This window comes from Acinonyx jubatus, chromosome C1, assembly GCF_027475565.1.
Source record: "Acinonyx jubatus isolate Ajub_Pintada_27869175 chromosome C1, VMU_Ajub_asm_v1.0, whole genome shotgun sequence".
Lineage (NCBI taxonomy): Eukaryota > Metazoa > Chordata > Mammalia > Carnivora > Felidae > Acinonyx > Acinonyx jubatus.
This window is the reverse complement of record NC_069381.1, coordinates 108811952-108829592: the sequence shown is the minus strand read 5'-3', so window position 1 is coordinate 108829592 and position 17641 is coordinate 108811952. Positions and strand designations below refer to the sequence as shown.

General features: G+C 38.0%; 1 protein-coding gene across 2 annotated transcripts in view; it reads left to right on the top strand.

Moving 5' to 3' along the window:
- The window catches only part of UGGT1 (UDP-glucose glycoprotein glucosyltransferase 1), a 110726-nt gene that overhangs the window by 79313 nt on the left and 13772 nt on the right, over positions 1 to 17641 (top strand). For both annotated transcript variants that reach the window (XM_027056087.2, XM_015062479.3), the window contains 10 exons: positions 90 to 279; positions 4016 to 4174; positions 4579 to 4664; positions 6420 to 6504; positions 7584 to 7672; positions 8200 to 8304; positions 9540 to 9624; positions 10780 to 10962; positions 12024 to 12184; positions 13405 to 13519. In XM_027056087.2, coding sequence (XP_026911888.2) covers positions 90 to 279; positions 4016 to 4174; positions 4579 to 4664; positions 6420 to 6504; positions 7584 to 7672; positions 8200 to 8304; positions 9540 to 9624; positions 10780 to 10962; positions 12024 to 12184; positions 13405 to 13519 — 1258 coding nt within the window. The remainder of the gene's footprint in view (positions 1 to 89; positions 280 to 4015; positions 4175 to 4578; positions 4665 to 6419; positions 6505 to 7583; positions 7673 to 8199; positions 8305 to 9539; positions 9625 to 10779; positions 10963 to 12023; positions 12185 to 13404; positions 13520 to 17641) is intronic.

Sequence of the window (17641 nt, the reverse complement as noted above, 5' to 3'; positions counted from 1 at the left end):
TAGTTTGTTTTGATTTGTGTGGATGCCTGGGAACCTAAGGACTGTGGGTATATTAAAAAGGCTCAATTTTTTTTTCTTTCCAATTTCAGCTTTTACCGTTATGTCTTAGAACCAGAGATTTCTTTCACTCCAGACAATAGCTTTGCTAAGGGTCCAATAGCAAAATTTTTGGATATGCCACAGTCTCCTCTGTTCACCCTGAATTTGAACACACCTGAGAGTTGGATGGTGGAGTCTGTCAGAACACCATATGATCTTGATAATATTTATTTAGAAGAGGTAAGAATATCATTGCTTCTATGTATATAATCATGTGTACAACCTTTTTTTAAGAAGTGGTGGTAGTTTCTGACTGAACAGACTGGATCTCAGTCAGGCAGGACTCTGAGATGTCCATGTTCATGTGTGATTGTATTTTTAACAGCTTCATTGAGATTTTTTCACATATCATAAAATTTACCCTTTTAAAGTATATATAGTTCAGTAGTTTTAGAATATTCACAAATTTTGCAGTCATCACCACTAGATAGAAACTCCATACCCATTAGCAGTCACTTCCCATGCCCCCTGACCCCTGGCCACCACTAATCTACATTCTATCTCTATGGATTTGCCTGTTCTGACTTTTCATCTAAAGAGAATCGTACATTTTTGTGACTGGCTTCTTTCACTTTAAATTATTATTTTCAGGATTCATCAATGTTGTGGCATGTATTAGTATTTAATTCTTTTTTATTGCCAGGTAATACTGTATGGACATACCATGTTCTATTTATCCATTCATTGATAGACATTTGGGTTGTTTCCACTTTTTGGCTATTATAAATAGTGCCGCTGAGAACATTCATGTCCCAAGTTTTTGTAGATGTGCTTTTATTTCTCTTAGAATTGGTGGATCATATGGTAATTCTACGTGTAATTGTTTGAGGGATTGCCAGACTGTTTTCCAAGGGTGACTGCACCATTTTCCATTCCTGCCCATGATGTTGAACATTTTTTCATGTGTATATTGGCTATTTGTATATCATCTTTGGGGAGAAATGTCTGTTTAAATCCTTTGCCTATTTTAAAAAATTTGCTTACCATTTTGTGGAGGGAGTCATAAGAGTTCTTTGTATATTCTGGAAACAAGTCCCTTATCAAATATATGGTTGGTAAATAATCTCTTTCATTTTCTTAGCTATCTCACTTTCTGGAAAATGTCCTCTGAAGCACAAATATTTCTAATCTCAATGAAATCTAAATGACCTTTTCTTTTGTTGCTTGTGCTTTTGGTAGTATACCTAAGAAACCAACGTTTAACCCCAGGTCACAAAGATTTACTCCTGTGTTTTCTTATAAGACTTTCAAAGTTTTAAACTCTTACATTGAGGTCTTTTATTCATTTTGAGTTCGTTTTTGTATATGATGTGAAGTACGGTTATAGCTTTATTCTTTGCGTGTGAATATCCATTTGTCACAGCACCGTTTGTTGAAAAGACTGTTCTGTCTCCACTGAATAGTCTTGGTACCTTAGCCAGATATCTGTTAGCCCTAAATATGAATTCAATTCTGGACTCTCAGGTCTATTTCCTTGATTTGTGTGTCTGTTCTTAGGCCACACTTGTCTTATTGTAGCTTTGTTGTGAGTTTTGAAATTGGTAAGTGAGTTTTCCAATTTTATTCCTCATTTTCAAAATAGTTTTGACTGTTTTGGGTTCTTTGCATTTTGGAATCAGCTTGTTAATATCTGTAGAAAAGGCTGTTGGGATTTTGATAGAGAGTGCATTAAATTCCTAGATCAATTTGAAGAATATTACCATCTTAACATTAAGTTTTCTGATCCATGAACATGGGATGTCTTTCCATTTATTTAGGTCTTTAATTTCTTTTAACAGTGTTTTGTAGTTCTTATTATACAGGCCTATAAAAGATCATGTCATCTGCAAATAGAGGTAGTTGTATTTTTTTCTTTCCAAACAAGATGTCTTTTAAATTTTCTTGCCTAATTGGGAAATATTTAAGTTACCAGTTCAGTCTCTTTTTGTGGATTTGTTTAGATTTTCTATCTTGCCTTAAGTCAGTTTTGTGTCTCAGGAATTTATCCCTTTTATCTAGGTTACAGCTTGTTGGCTTACAGTTGGTTATAGCATTTTCTTACAGTGAGTTGGCTCTTCCTCTCTTTTTTTGTGGTCAGTCTCACTAAAAGTTTGTTGGTTTGTTGATATTTTTGAAGAACCAGCTTTTGGCTTTGGTGACTTTTCTGCTTTTCTGTTCTTTTTTTTCACTCATTTTCATATAACTTAAGGTAAGTGGTCCTTTTCCCCCAGTCCATTTTCAAAGACCGAGAGCTCACAAGAGTTGTTTGCTGATGTCTCTTCATAGCCCTCACTCTCTGTACCTAGTTCAGAGTGTATTAACGAAGGAATCAAAACATATGGTCTTTACTTACAAGGAGCTTACAGCATCTCAGGGCCTCCTTCCTTTCTAAGACATCTGTCTCTGTGTCTACCCTAAATATATTCTACAATTGAAGCCTGTTTGCTCATTCTGTCTTCTTCAGAATTGGGAGAACAGGAACTTGAAGGTAGTTATTAGAGAAATTCTCAGCCCCCTTATCATTAGAGTGAAGAAGAATCCCTCAGGTGCTAAGTTAGGGGTGAGTGTTGTGTACACACTTGCCTTATTCCCTGCCTCAAACTTGTCTACTGTATTTATAACAAACAGGAAGTAGAGTTGTTGCCCTTGAAGAATGAACTTTTGCTGAGGAGATTATAAAATGGCCACAAAAAGCACTAAAGAGCAGTGCAAGTAGGCACAGAACAGATGCAGAGTAGCTCTCTTCCATGTCCTTAGAATTTTTGCTGTTCTTTCCTAGACTTTCTCTGGTTTCTCTGTATCCACTAAAAACACAGAGCCTAGGACTTGGTGCTTTCGTGGAGGTGTACTCCTTAGCTTTCCTTATTAAACTTTTAGAATTTAGTGTAGCAGTAATATTAAGCTCCAAATAGTGTGTTATTAGCATTAGATAGGATGACAGAGCCAAGTCTGAACCAGCTTGGGATAAAAAAAATCAGCCAAAGCCAGGCTGTCCCAAGACCTTGCAATTATATTATATATTCTGCAAGGAATCAGTAATAATTTAGGCAGTTGGTGTGGAACATGAATTTTATGCCATTATGGAGCCCTCAAATACATTTGGATATTTGGATTTAGAACAGCAATATTTTGGGGCACCAGAGTGGCTCAGTTGGTTAAGTGTCTGACTTCGGCTCAGGTCATGATCTTGCAGTTTGTGAGTTCGAGCCTGGCATTGGGCTCTGTGCTGACAGCTCAGAGCCTGGAGCCTGCTTTGGATTTTGTGTCTCCCTCTCTCGCTGCCCCTCCCCTGCTTGTGCTTGCTCTCTCTCTCTCCCTCTCAAAAAAATATTTTTTAAAAAATTAAAAAAAAAATAGCAGTCTTTTCAGCTATATCCTAAAGGCCAAGATAAATTTACATTTTTTCTCTGCGGTTTCTCACTGTTTCTCATTATTTTTTCATTTTCTCATGGAAGTTAGTCCTGGTAGTATTCTTTTCTGTTTTCTTTATTATTTAGCTTTTAGATCTGTTCATTCTTTTGGCAGGTTTTTTTTTTTTTTAACATGCTTTTTCCAATACTACCTTCCTAGATGGCAGTCTTATCCTCTCATCTGTACAAAAACCTCCTTATTGTGTTTTTTTTCCTCTTTCCAGCCCATCTGAGTTTTGAACATTGTAAACAGTTGTTGACCACCAGCACAGTCAAGATACGAGCATTTCCATCGCCCCAGAAAGTTCTCTTGTGCCCCTTTGCAGGCAGTCCCCTCCCTTTCCTGCCACTATAGTTTTGCCTGTCCATGAATTTCTCAGAAATATGACCATAGAGTATGCAGCCCTTTATGTCTGGCTTTGTTCACTTTGCACAGTGCATTTGAAATCCATGTTGTTGCATGTGTCAATAGTTTGTTTCTTTTTATTGCCAAGTAGTTTTCAAGTGATTTAATTCTGCTATTGCAGGTGGATAGTATAGTGGCCGCTGAGTATGAACTGGAGTACCTCTTACTAGAAGGTCACTGCTATGACATTACCACAGGCCAGCCCCCACGAGGACTGCAGTTTACATTAGGAACTTCGGCCAACCCAGTCATTGTGGATACCATTGTTATGGCCAATCTGGTAAATAATCATCAGTACATCACATGGTGATATTGAGTCATGCTAATTTGGGCAGTATGATTTATGATGGAGCAGTTTGCATTCTGAACATAAGTGGGATTAAAGTTCATAATTGACAGTTTGGTCAATATAAAAATCATAAGTTTACTTAAATTTATACATTGGAATTATATGTCAGCCTAAAAAAAATGCTAACATATTCTGAATGTTTTGCTTTAATCAAATTGGCCCCTGCAAATGCATAGCTTATGAGCTGACAGCATTTTTCTTGGCTTTGGAGCTTTGTAGCTTCTTCCTACATGACACATAAAATATAAGTGACTGATACTTCAGAAAAGGAAGTAACTGTTCCTCAGAAATAGCATTTTGATGAGAACTAAAATTTGTCTTTCTTCTTACCCTAGGGCTACTTTCAGTTAAAGGCCAACCCAGGAGCTTGGATTCTCAGATTAAGGAAGGGTCGTTCTGAAGATATTTATAGAATATACAGGTAAGATTAAGTGATGGAGGTGCTTTTTTTTTTTTCCAGAACATTTTGCAGAGAATCAGCTTCAATTGAGTTCTACACTGGCAGTTAGCCAGGGAATAAGAATTTGATTTATGTGTGATGAAACAATGCTTTTCTGGGAAATTGAGTATAGAAGAATTGGCAGGGTATGATTAGTTAATAAGTGGTATAAACAGTAGTAAGTATAGTTAAGTTTCACTCTTTAGTCTTTCCCTTGTGCTAGCGGTATCTCCGAATCAGATCATTCTGTCACTGCGATGAAAACCATATGTAGATGAGAAATTGAGTCCTTTCGAATAAAGAGAAAAGAAATGACGAACAGTTAAAACTTTTTTACCTAGACAGTGTATTTCTCCACGCTGGGTGAGTCGCAGATGCACAGCATGTGTAAGGTGTGACTGTGAAATCTGGGTGCCAGCGCTGGCTTTCCTGGTCTGTGGTAGTAAGGAAGTACTTCCAGAGCATTTCCTCAGTAGCCAGGGTTCTGCCTTTAGGTTTGCTATAAATGGCTATTAGTTTAAAAAAAATTATATAGCCTTTTAAAAAGTGTAATCTGAATTTTGCTAAATACAATTTAAATTAGTTTTAAGCTCTGTGAAGAGACTTTGTGTCAATTTTTTAGGGAGGGATTTCCATTAGACTGTACTTAAAACACCCTCTTGTTGTGTCATCTTAGTTCTAGAAGATCTTACCCGACATTTGTGAAAGCAGTGTGGATTCTTGAAGCTATTATAATAACGTATTCGTTGTAAATACCATTCCTCTAAGTAATGTTTTCTCCACATATGGTTTTGCAGAATTTAATCCTGTCATAAGTTTACTTGTTCTTCTGAACCTTGTCCCTTCTGCCTTCTGTGTGCCCTTTCCCTAGCCATTCTTTCCCCTTCTCTTGGAGTGTGGAGACCTCCTCTCTTCCTCCTGTCTAGACCTCCCTTCCTCTTGGATATTCCTAGTCTCTAGAGCGTTTCATGCTTCCCCATGAGAATCTTACCTTTCCTGAGAACTCTGCTCTCTGTGGGATGACAGTGAATGTAGTGAATTTATATTTTATCGTGGCTTTCTGCACTTAACATCTTGAAAATTGGTACCTGGAAATTCTAGGTATTACAGTTGACTGGGGATATTTTATTTTTAATTTAAAGTTTTTCTTCTTCTGCCCCAGATCTGCCTGAAAATGGCTTTTTATAGTTCTTCCTCCAGAGTATGGGCCCCAGATGGAGTTACAGGGCCTAGACTTGGCTGATTGTGTACCTCCAGGCAGAAGGATAGAGTAGACAACTTTACAGAACTCTGAAGTAGAGCCATGCTTTGTCACCTGTCCATGAAAGAGTAGAAGTGATGTGTTTCCAGTGATGGTTCAGTGGCTCATGTCCCTGGGCACTCCTTTATTGCTGGTGGTGAGCATGTTTCAGACTTAGTAAATACAGGTGTTAAGTGCGCCAGCACTGGGAGCCTCTCACTCTCTGAAAGGTAATTTAAAGGGGAGACCCAAGAAGAAAGTCTGGGCTGTGACGGATTGGAATGCTCAATGTTTGAAGGATAGAAATTCTGACAAGTGCTTCTGTGTAGTTTGAAGGGACTTGCTACAGTTTGCGGGAAAATAATTTGTTCTGGAAAACTCCTTTATGATAAAGATGATGGACAAATATGGCATTTTGATATCAGACTCCTTACTGCATTTCAAGAATTGTGATTTATAACATCTGCCTTACTCTTTCCCTTTGTTTTCTCTTGAAGCCACGATGGCACAGATTCTCCTCCCGATGCTGATGAAGTTGTTGTCGTCCTCAACAACTTCAAGAGCAAAATTATTAAAGTGAAGGTGAGCTTGGAAATACTAAGGCAGCGACTTTTATAGTGGGTAAAAGTAGCAGTATTCTGGCACTCAGTAGCTCTCATCTAGAAGTAGATGGATTTAACTGATAATAATGCTATCACTGTGATCATTGTTTTACAGCTTCTATGCGTATCAAATCATCACATTGTATGCCTGAAGTTTACACAATATTGTGTGTCAGTTGTCTCTCAGTAAAGCTGGTGGGGAAGAAAAGAAACTGGTCTAAGGCTTTAATTCACCTTTGGGATTTTACTGTAGGGTTTATAAGAATGCTTCTTTATGTGTGAAACGTCTTTCGTAAATATACATTTGTGGCTTTCTTCAACTGAGAGATTGCACCTTTTGAGTAATCTCAGTGAGCGATACAAGTCTCAGATATTCTGGTGTTTACATAGCCACAATTCACATTATTGCTGACTGTTCTCAGAAAACTGGGAAGAATGACAGTGAAAATTTCAACAACGGTAATTGGTAGCCCTATTTCATTTCTTTTCACGTTTCAGAATTTTAAAGTTCTTAGTGCCTTAAATTCAAGTAAAAGGTATTACAGAATAAACAATCATTACACACAGTAAAATCTAAAGCAGACCACACACAGAAGAGTAGAAAACTGCTCCCTGTGCTGGTGAGAAGATTCAACCCATCTTTATCCTGGTGAATCCTGAAAACAGGCTGTGGCGCGAAGTGACTCTGTCCTGACGGGTAGCTCTCCTGTGGGCTGCACTCTCCCTGGAACAGCTGTCAGCTGGGTGGATGATGCTGCTAGTTTTGCTCAGACTCTGTTTCCTATACAGTTGAATTTGAGGTTCTTTGACCATTTTTCAGACTACAGTTATTACTGAATTACAAGAGGTTTCTGTCTCATCACCTGAGGTGTTAATGTGGTATGTGAAAGATCATTCTGTTGAACTGGTCTAGACTGTAGGTGGGCCGTTCCTGCCTGTGGCACAGCTTTCTTTTGCCAGAATATGGGCACCAGATTGAGTTATGGGGCCTAGACTTGGCTGTAGGAAGTAGGGGCTTCGTCCCCTACTGTTCATGGTACCCCTCACGTATGGTTGCAGGTTCAGAAGAAGGCAGACATGGTGAACGAAGACCTGCTGAGTGACGGAACTAATGAAAATGAATCTGGATTTTGGGACTCCTTCAAATGGTAAATTGGCACCATTGAAAAAAAAAGTAATATTTTTAAGGAAAAGTATAAGCCCCATCCCTCCCTTCTTTTGAGTGTAAGAATCCCATGTGGACCTTTCAGAGTCTGTACTCTGCAGCAAATCTTGCACTTCCACTTAGAGTAGATGGGTGTTTCCCACAATGAACGAAGGAGGTTAATGTCCCCCCACGGTGTAGTTACTTCTTGACTCTTACTGCATGGTGCCTGTCCTTCAGAGAGCTTAGTTTACTTTCCATTGAGTGGATTGCATTCTGTGGAGTAGCCTATGTTCAGTTTGTTTCTGAAGCTACGTGGGGCCTTGCAGGCAGCATCCTTTTCGTTATCCTGTGGTGGCTTGGCTCCCTTGTGCCCTCCCAGGGCGCCATTGATGCTTCACCACCTCCCCTTGCATCACCCTCTAGGGAAGGAATAGGATGGGAAACACGGTCTCTGTAGCTCTCCCCTTAAAGGGTTGTGTGTCTATACTAGCAGTTCAAGTGTTCTTGTTTTTACCTTTATTGTTACAGGGGCTTTACAGGAGGACAGAAGACTGAGGAAGTGAAACAGGATAAAGATGACATAATTAATATTTTCTCCGTGGCATCTGGCCATCTCTATGAAAGATTTCTTCGGTTAGTCATGTTGATTATTTCAGTACATTATGGATGAGTTTGTCACAGTGTTCTTATTTAGAGAGTAAGAGAGTAAATGTTTCATGGCATTCTATCCATTATGCTTCTGTATATGTGAAGCACTCTGAGGACTGTGAATACAGAATTGTATTTGTTTTGATCTGCCAATCTCATAAAGTCCAGCTGTATCATAAATGTATATGTGTGGATATTACAAGGCTATAAACCTTTAATACCACTGCGCACACATTATAAATAATGGTGTTTAATTGGCCACCAAGCATTGCTTAACCCAGAAACTAGGAAGTTAGCACAGAGAGTAGAAGTGGAACAGGGCTGTGGACCTGTCGCCTAGAGATTCATAGGGGTGTAGAGCCAGGAGTGATCTTAGTTCTCAAAGAACACCTCTGTTATACAGACAGATTCAGAGGGTGAAGGGACTTGCCTGAGGTCACACAGCCAGAGCCAAGGAGAGGCCACAGCCATGTGCTGGTTGACACAGCGGCTGCTGGGGGAAGGCTTGGCTGGGAATATGCTCCTTTGCTTGAGAGTGACTTTCCTAATGCCAGGTTCATTTTACTTTTAATTTTCCATGACAAATCTAGTATGGCAAATAATTAAACTGTCATTTTACTCAGGTTCAACCTTCTATTTCCAAGAAATAATAACTGACCTAAAATAGTAATGTCAAATGTTAGTAATAACTCAATTTAATTAAATTCCTTGATTCAGTGTGTTTTTGTCTGTTTTCATAGTAGGGAAATCCTGACGCTGTAGCCACTTGCCATCCCCTGACCTCTTCCTGCTCTCCTCCCTCGCAGTGTCTCCAGGATAGGCTGTGGGGGGCAGTGCAGCCACACACAGCTGCTGCGGCTTTCCAGTTTTCTTTTCATAGTCATGTAGTCTGTTAGCTGCAACCTCCGTTATTCGTTTGTAGCATAATTAATACGGCAGTTCATGAAGCAGAGTATTTAAAGATGTAACATGATTAAAACATCTGCCTTTGTCAGTTAGGTATATTTTTATAGGTGAGAAATACCCTTTCTTTTCCATTCAGTGATAATTTTATAATGAGTGCAGTTTTTCATTTGCCATTACTAAGGGTCTCTTTTTTAAAGCCATCAGCTCTGCTGTGAAAAACATTCAGCGGTCTTATGATCAGCTCTGCTCAATTTTGTTGAGATTAAAAAGCATTGGAAAATTAATATTGATTATTATTTGCTTTTGTTTGACAGTATAATGATGCTGTCAGTACTGAAGAATACCAGGACTCCTGTGAAATTCTGGTTCTTGAAGAATTATCTGTCCCCCACATTTAAGGTTTGTTCTCAGGGGAGAGGAAAGGAGACATTAAGGAGATATGATGGTATAATATACTTCTTACTGCTTCTCTGTTATTTGTGTAACTTAAAAATCTTTCCTTGGGTTTCCGTAGCTCAGCTGCATACTTCGTGTTGATTAGTCTTCTAGCCTGGACTATTTAGGGGGAACAGTCATCATAAAACCAAACATAAAATTATTGTGACCTGAGGAGAATCTGTATCTTTGTATTTTTTTTTTTTTTTAATTTTTAAAAAAATTTTTAGAGAGTGAGAGAGTGCAAGCAGGAGAGAGGGGCTGTGGGAGGAAGGGAGAGGGAGAGAATCTTAAGCAGGCTCTATGGTCAGTGCGGAGCCCAACGTGAGGCTCAGTCCCGCAACCCTGGGATCCGTGAGCTGACGCACAACCAACTGAACCACCCAGGTGCCCCTGAATCTTTTGTTTTGGTGAAATAATGTTGTCTTCCTCTAAGCATGTATATTCTAATTTAATTAGAAAGCATAGTGCTGGTTTCCAGTGGGGAGGATTATTCATTGTCTCATGGACAACAGTGATCTCTGGAAGTGTTGTTTCATCTGTGCACCATGAAAACAGACTTGGGAAGTTTTCTGCTTTATTTATTAGTTAGTATTTGTCATCTAAATTTGACTTGTTTGTGTCTTTTGTTGTTGTGGTTCTATAGATGTTACTAAACAACTTTTATTTTATTCAGTAATTCACTTCTGGTCCCCTGAAGGTACTTGTATTTACGATCTAAAAACTTAAAAACAAATTTGTTCAGAATATTTGGATCTGCCGTGTCATTCCCTGGGTTAGGCCCAGGTCTGAGAAAGTCTTTGAGTCAAGCTCAAAAAATGTTTTACTGTAAATTAAGTTCATTTCCATAGAACACACACACACACAAACCTAAAAGCCTTCATTGAAAGATTTGTCATTTCACGTGATAATTAGAAGTCCTAAAGAAATGGGGGGTTTGACAAGTTTATATGTATTCTTTTAGTCACAGGTGAGTCACGGTCAGATTTCTGTATTCAACTGCCGTTATGGTAAATATGTTTTACTTGTGCTGTCATCATGGTGACTGACTTCCATTAGAGAGCTGATTTTCTTCATCTGAGTAAATGGTTGTCTGTTGTTCCCTATGTGCCAAAATAGGAGTTCATACCTTATATGGCAAATGAGTACAACTTCCAGTATGAGCTTGTTCAATACAAATGGCCCCGGTGGCTTCATCAGCAGACTGAGAAACAGCGCATTATTTGGGGTTACAAGATCCTCTTCTTGGACGTGCTGTTCCCACTGGTTGTTGACAAATTCCTGTTTGTGGATGCTGATCAGGTAAGCTCTTATAAGCCAGGTTTAAACATTTTGTATTAAAGCCGTTAGACTTCCTTCTCCTTTTTAAATGATTTTACTTTTCTGGTTACAGAAAAATACATGCCTCTGTGACATTATTTAAAATATATGAAAAGGTACACGCAGGTGTGATCACTTTTACAGTTTGCATTTGAGGTATCTCCTTTTAATCTTTTTTTCTATGCCTCTATACATCGTACATGCAGTCTTGTGTCTTAATTCATTTAACACACAGACTAAAAACTGGAAGATTGAGGTTTAACAGTGCTTGTTATCGTCTCCAATTATTTACCCAAAAGCTAGGAGTTATCAGCATGGGTAAGACAGAGGAAGTTCTACCAGATAGATGCCTAGCTTTGATAGTTTGCAGCTCTTCAGATACTCTTCCTCCTGTCAAGATTTGACTTAAAATGAACACACTGTGATTTTAGAGCATACACACTCAAAAAGTGTTAATATAGTTCTCCTTTACAATCTTCCCCTTTTCCCTGAGCCGGCTGAAACCTGAGGTGATCATTTGAATGGAAATGATAGAATGTGTGCAAAGGTCATGCGGCCAGAAACTTCATCCACCTTTTTGGGATTCCCTGCCTCCTTCAGCTCACTGTGTCACAACCAGCTTGACCTGAAGCATGTTTTCTGGGTTCTCATATAAGCACACTTACCTTTGTTGAGCACTTGCTCTGTGTCAGTTATCATTCCGCATGTGTTCATATGTTAATTCATGTAATCCTGTGAGGTCTCCATTTTATAGATGGGGAAACTCCATCACGGAAGCTAAGCAGTGTAAATTTGTTTTACTGCCACCTTTTCGAATACTTAGAATACTGTGTGCCAACCACTATGCAAAGTGTCTTACATGTTAGTGAAGGCAGCCCACTAATCAGTGAAGGAATCTGGGCTTAGCCTGGGTCTGCTGCTGGAGCCTGTGCCGGTAACCTCAGAGCTGCCCTCTGTAATGTCTCAGTGAGACAGTCTGTGTTTTAAGGAAACTGCTGTCTGCATGGCTGTTTAACAAATGACTTGTGATTTTTTTTCTCCAGATTGTCCGAACAGATCTGAAAGAGTTAAGAGATTTCAATTTGGATGGCGCTCCTTATGGCTATACTCCCTTTTGTGATAGCCGAAAAGAAATGGATGGATACAGATTCTGGAAATCAGGGTACTGGGCCAGTCATTTGGCTGGGCGAAAGTATCATATCAGGTACTGAAAAAGGAGTACTCTCCAAAGCTGTTTGATTTTCTTTTCTCAAAAAATTAATTTTACATATTTGAAATTATGAATAGGTAATATGTTATTAATGTGGCTCAAAAATAAAAATTGTAAAAAATATACTGTGTAAAGGCCTCCCAATTCTGTCTGTTTTCTACCCAGTTCCTACTCCTATAACAGATAACATCATCTATTAATTTACTGCAGTATGTCCTTCCAGAGTTTCTTGATTCTTTTTTTTTTAATTTTTTTTTTTTTTAATATTCATTTTGAGAGAAAGAGTGCATAAGTAGGGGAGATGCAGAGATAGAGGGAGAGAGAGAATCCCAGGAAGGCTCGAACTCGTGAACCATGAGGTCATGACCTGGGCTGAAATCAAGAGTCAGATGTTCAACCAACTGAGCCAATCAGATGCCCCTAGAGTTTCTTGATTCTTACATCTTTTTTTTTTTTTTTACACAAAATATACCATCATATTTTCAGTTTTGTGCCTTTTTTTTTTTTTACTATAGTAGATCTTCTATCAATGTGTTGAGAGACCTTCTTTCTTAACATCTGCATTTTATTGCAGTATATGTAGGTTATTTGTGGTCTTTTGCTGTGACATACAGTGTTGCAGTGAATAAATATATCATTTGGTATATTTCAAATATATCTGTAGGACAAATTCCTAGAAGTAGAACTCCTAGGTCAGACTGTGTACCATTGCATTATCTGTTCTTGGCAGAATGTGGTTTGGAAGATCTGGAAGGTCTGCGATGTGTAGGAAGCAGCATTTACAGAGAATAAAAGTTGGGGTTTGGGGATTTCTTTATCATTAGTTATGTCCTTGGTCCAGAAGATCCATAACAATGTGGATTTTTTTTTTCCCAGCAACATCTAAAACATTATCAGGCTATTTTTGGCTGATGGTCAGCTTTTATTATCTAATCTGCTGACGTTTGGTAGAAGTTTTCTATTGTCAGAGACTTAAGGCAGCTAAATAAGGAAGGCAATTAAGAAGGAGTGACAAAGTGAGCTTATGGCAGAGTATGTGTTTTGCAATAATTTCCTGCCATCTTTGAAGAAGCACATGCTGACCCTGAGCTCCACTGGAGGCCACAGCTTACCTTTTCACAGAGAGGGCAGAATGTTTACCTGGTGACCATTATTCAGTGGGGTTATTCTTTGTCATAATCCATGGTTATAACAAGTAGTTCTTCTCTATCCAGTGCACTATATGTCGTGGATCTAAAGAAGTTTAGGAAAATAGCTGCTGGTGACAGACTCAGGGGACAGTACCAAGGTCTGAGTCAGGATCCTAACAGCCTTTCAAATCTTGATCAAGTAAGTGGCTATTTTTTTGGTTAACACTTGCAGTGATGGGTTATGTCAGAAATTGAATTTATTATTTTCCTCTCAGTTTTCTCCTCTGTTGGAACAATGTTTGTTTCTTCATGGACAGGAGTGTGTGTGTGTGTGTGTGAGAGACATTTTTGTCCTCAACAGAATGCATAGTAGTGAAAAAATGTCGTAGGCCTAATGATGTTGGTTTGGAAGGGAGATGGGAAGGAGGATGCTGCCTCCTCAGACCATTATCATGTTGTTTAATTTTGCACCTAAGATAACCTGATAAATGTGTTTTCCTGCTTGCTAGGGGAAATCTGTTTCTCTTTAGAGACTAACTAGCAAGGATTTACAGTTTCCCTCTTTTCTGTTGGAAACCATGGTGTTTTTTTAAGAAGTTTATCTGAATCGATTTTTTAATGCTCAACATTTTTCAGAAGTAAGCTTTTAGTTTGTTGTGGATACCTACTTTCACATATTTTGTTTTGCTAAAGTCTGCATTAAACATTTTAAAACTTTCATTGTGATATTTAGCACCCATAAAAGAAAACATACAAAACAAAACTATACCAATATATACATATTCACATGCACCAGTGAATTACCACAGATCTAATGCCCATATATGACCATCCAGTTCAACAAGTAGAACATTACTAAAATCCTGCAGCTACCATTCTTAATAAAAGTATCCAGCATCCTGACCTTTGTGGTAATCACCCCATGCTTTTCTATATAGAATTACTACTTTAACGTGTATCCTTAATACTGTGGTTTAGTGTTGCCTGTTTTGTTTTTTTTTTCCTCCCTACCTCAGTTGTATCTTAAAAGATAAACTCTTTTAAGTCTGATTTCTTTTGCTCAACATTATGTTTGTGTGATCCATCCCTGTTGGTGTGTGTAGAGGTACTACATTTTGTTTATTCTACATTTGGGTTGTTTTCCATTTTTGTCTTCCGTGGGTAATGCTGCTGTGATTATTCATGCACCTATGTTGCTGCACATGTACACATATTTCAGTTGTGTGTTCAGCTACATGTGTATTTGCTGGGTTACCAGATTTGTATATTTATCTTTACTAGATGATCCCAGACAATTTTCCAAAGTAGTTCTAACTTATATACCCATCAGCTGTGTAAGGATTCCTGGTGCTCCATGTTTTGACCAGTATTTATTGTCAGTCTGTTAATTTGGTACATGTGAACTGCCATCCCTTGTGGCTTTCATTTGGAGAGTTTATCACATTTATATCTAATATAAAATTATTAGTGAAGTAGGATTAACATCTGCCATTTTAATTCCCTTATTTCTCCTGTATATTTTTGACTTACTTTCTCAGTGGTTGTCCTGATGATTATCATTAACACTTATTTATGACAGTTTAGTTTGGGTTAATAATAACTTAATAGTATACAGAAACTTTGTTCCTATGGAGCTGTGGTTCCCCCCCTCCCCTGCTTACTTTCATTATCATATAGTTTGCATGTTTATACATTTTATGCCTGTCAACACAGATTTATAATTATTACTGTTTGTAATTATTTTTAAACCGGGGGCAGGGGGAAGGAGCTCTAAACCAGAAATACATCGATATTATCTTTTATATTTACCTACTTACCTTTACTGCTTTTTATTTCTTCATGTGGATTTGAGTTACTGTCTAGTGCCCTTTCATTTCAGCCAGAGGACTCACTTTAGTATTTCTGATAGAATGGCTCTGGAGCTACAAACTTCTTAGGTAATATGTAAATTTCTCCTTCATTTTTTTCATGAATAGTTTTGCTTGGATATAAAATTCTTGCTTGGCGGTTTTTTTTCTTCTCATATTTTTCTTTGAATATATTGTCTCACCGCCTTTTAGCTTCCATGTTTTGTGATGAGAAATTAGCTGTTAATCTTGAGAATCCCTTATCTGACGAGTCGCCATCTCTAGTCTTTTGGGAGTTTGATTATGATGTTGGGTCTCTTGAGTTTATCCTACTTAGAGTCCATTGAGCTTCTTGAATGTATAGACTAATGTTTTTCACCAAATTTGAGAAGTTCTATTTCTTTAAGTATTATTTCTGCCTCTTTCTCTATCCTCTTGGGACCCCCATTGTGTGCGTTAGTATATTTGATGGTTTCCCACAGTTCTCTGAGGCTCTGTTTATTTTTCTTCATTGTTCTTTCTGCTCCTGGATAATCTCAAGACTGGATAATCTCAACTGATTTATCTTCACTTGACCTGATTATCTTTTCTGCTGCTAAAACCTGTGGTTGAACCTATCTAGTGAATTTTCATTTATTGAAGCTATTGTGTTTTCAACAGATTTTTCTGTTTGGTTCTTTTGTATAATTTGGTTAATTTGTATAATTTGTATAATTAATTTATTAATCATCTCTAATTTTTTGGAACATCATTCACATACTTGCCTTTAGTTCTGTTAGACATGATTTCCTTTGTTCCTATTCGAACATATTTAAGATATCTGATATAAATTCCTTGTGTCTAGGCCTCCACAAGTATAGTTTCTATTGATTGCTTTTTCATCCTATATATGGGTTTTGTATATTTGGTATTTTGCATGTCCCATTTTCATTGAAAACTGAACATTTCAAGTAATGTAGTGTGGCAACTCTGGAAATCCGTTTTCCCCCCTTCCCAGGGTTCGTTGCTGATGCTTATTGTAGTAGTTGTTTGATTTTGGACTTCTAAACCAGTTCTGTGAAGTCTGCATATTTGGTATGCCTGCTTAGCTTAGTCGTCAGCTAAAATTGGACAGAGATTTCTTAAGTGTTCAAAACCACAAAGATTTCCAGTCTTTGCCAGAGGCCTCTGGGTGCCTGTTGGGACACATCCTCAACAGTCAGCCAGGCAGTTTACAACTGTACCTTAGTCTGCACTTCTCTGTTGCATAGGGCTTCAAGATCAACAAGAGGTGAGAGTTTATGGCTTTATTAGGGCTTTCTTACTTATGTACGCAACACAGAGCATGCTCAGAGCCTTACACGTACTATTCTCATGGCCTTTTGTCTTCCCAGGAATCTGTCTTTTCTTTTCACAGCCTTCTATGGTTATCTCATTCTTCAGTATTTCTTGTTAAGATTTTTGTTTAATGTATTCTTTGCTCCATCTCAGACAGCCTCAGAAAGCTTAACACATTTTTCAAGGGCTGCCAAGGAGAAGCTTTTAGCATGGGGTAAGTTCAAGTGAGATTGAATAGAGACAGGCCTATACAGTACGGTCTTCAAATGATGGCTCTGCTTTTGGAATGAACTTTGAAAGACCTCCAGCCTTGTTCTCCTTACTCCAGTATGGCAGTGCAGGCTGTTGTTTTTTGAGACTAATGGGGAACAGGAGAATGGGAATAGAAGTCCAAATGCCTCAAAGTTCACTGTTCTTATCAACATTCAACCATTTTTTGTTGACTTTTAGGTGCTCCTTGGGTTGCTGCAAGCCTTTGGTTAATTTTTGGAGTTCTGAAAAAAGTTGATTCAATTTTTATCACTTTTTTGGTTGCTTTTATCAAAAGGCAGACTTTCAGAGCTCCTTACTCTGCCATTTTTGTTGGCGTTGCTCCTCATTGTGGTCTTATTTTGCATTTCCATAATTTAATGAAGTTGAGTACCATTTTGTGTATTTATGGTCATTTAGATATTCTCTTGTGATATGCTTATTTAAATACAGTAAAACCTTGGTTTTCAAGCATAATTCATTCCAGAAACATGCTTGTAATGCAAAACACTCGTATATCAAAGCAAATTTCAAGAACCATTGACTTAGTTGTAATCATGTGACATTCAGCATTGCATATTACTCGTATTGCAAGACATTGCTTGTTTATCTGGTTAAAATTCATTAGAAATGTTTGCTTTTCTTCCAGAACACTCGCAGAACAAGTTACTCACAATCCAAGGTTTTACTGTGTTTAGATTATTTGAAATTTTTCTTCTTGATTTATGGGCATTCTTTATGTGTACTAATAGTGTAACCTTTGTTGTATATGTTGCAAAACTTTCTACTTGAACCCTCTTAATGGTATCTTTTGTTTTCAGGCTGGTCAGTATTTTCTTCTATGGTTAATGCTTTTTGACCCCTATTAAGGTCACAAAGACATTTTTAAAATATGAGCTTTATTTTTT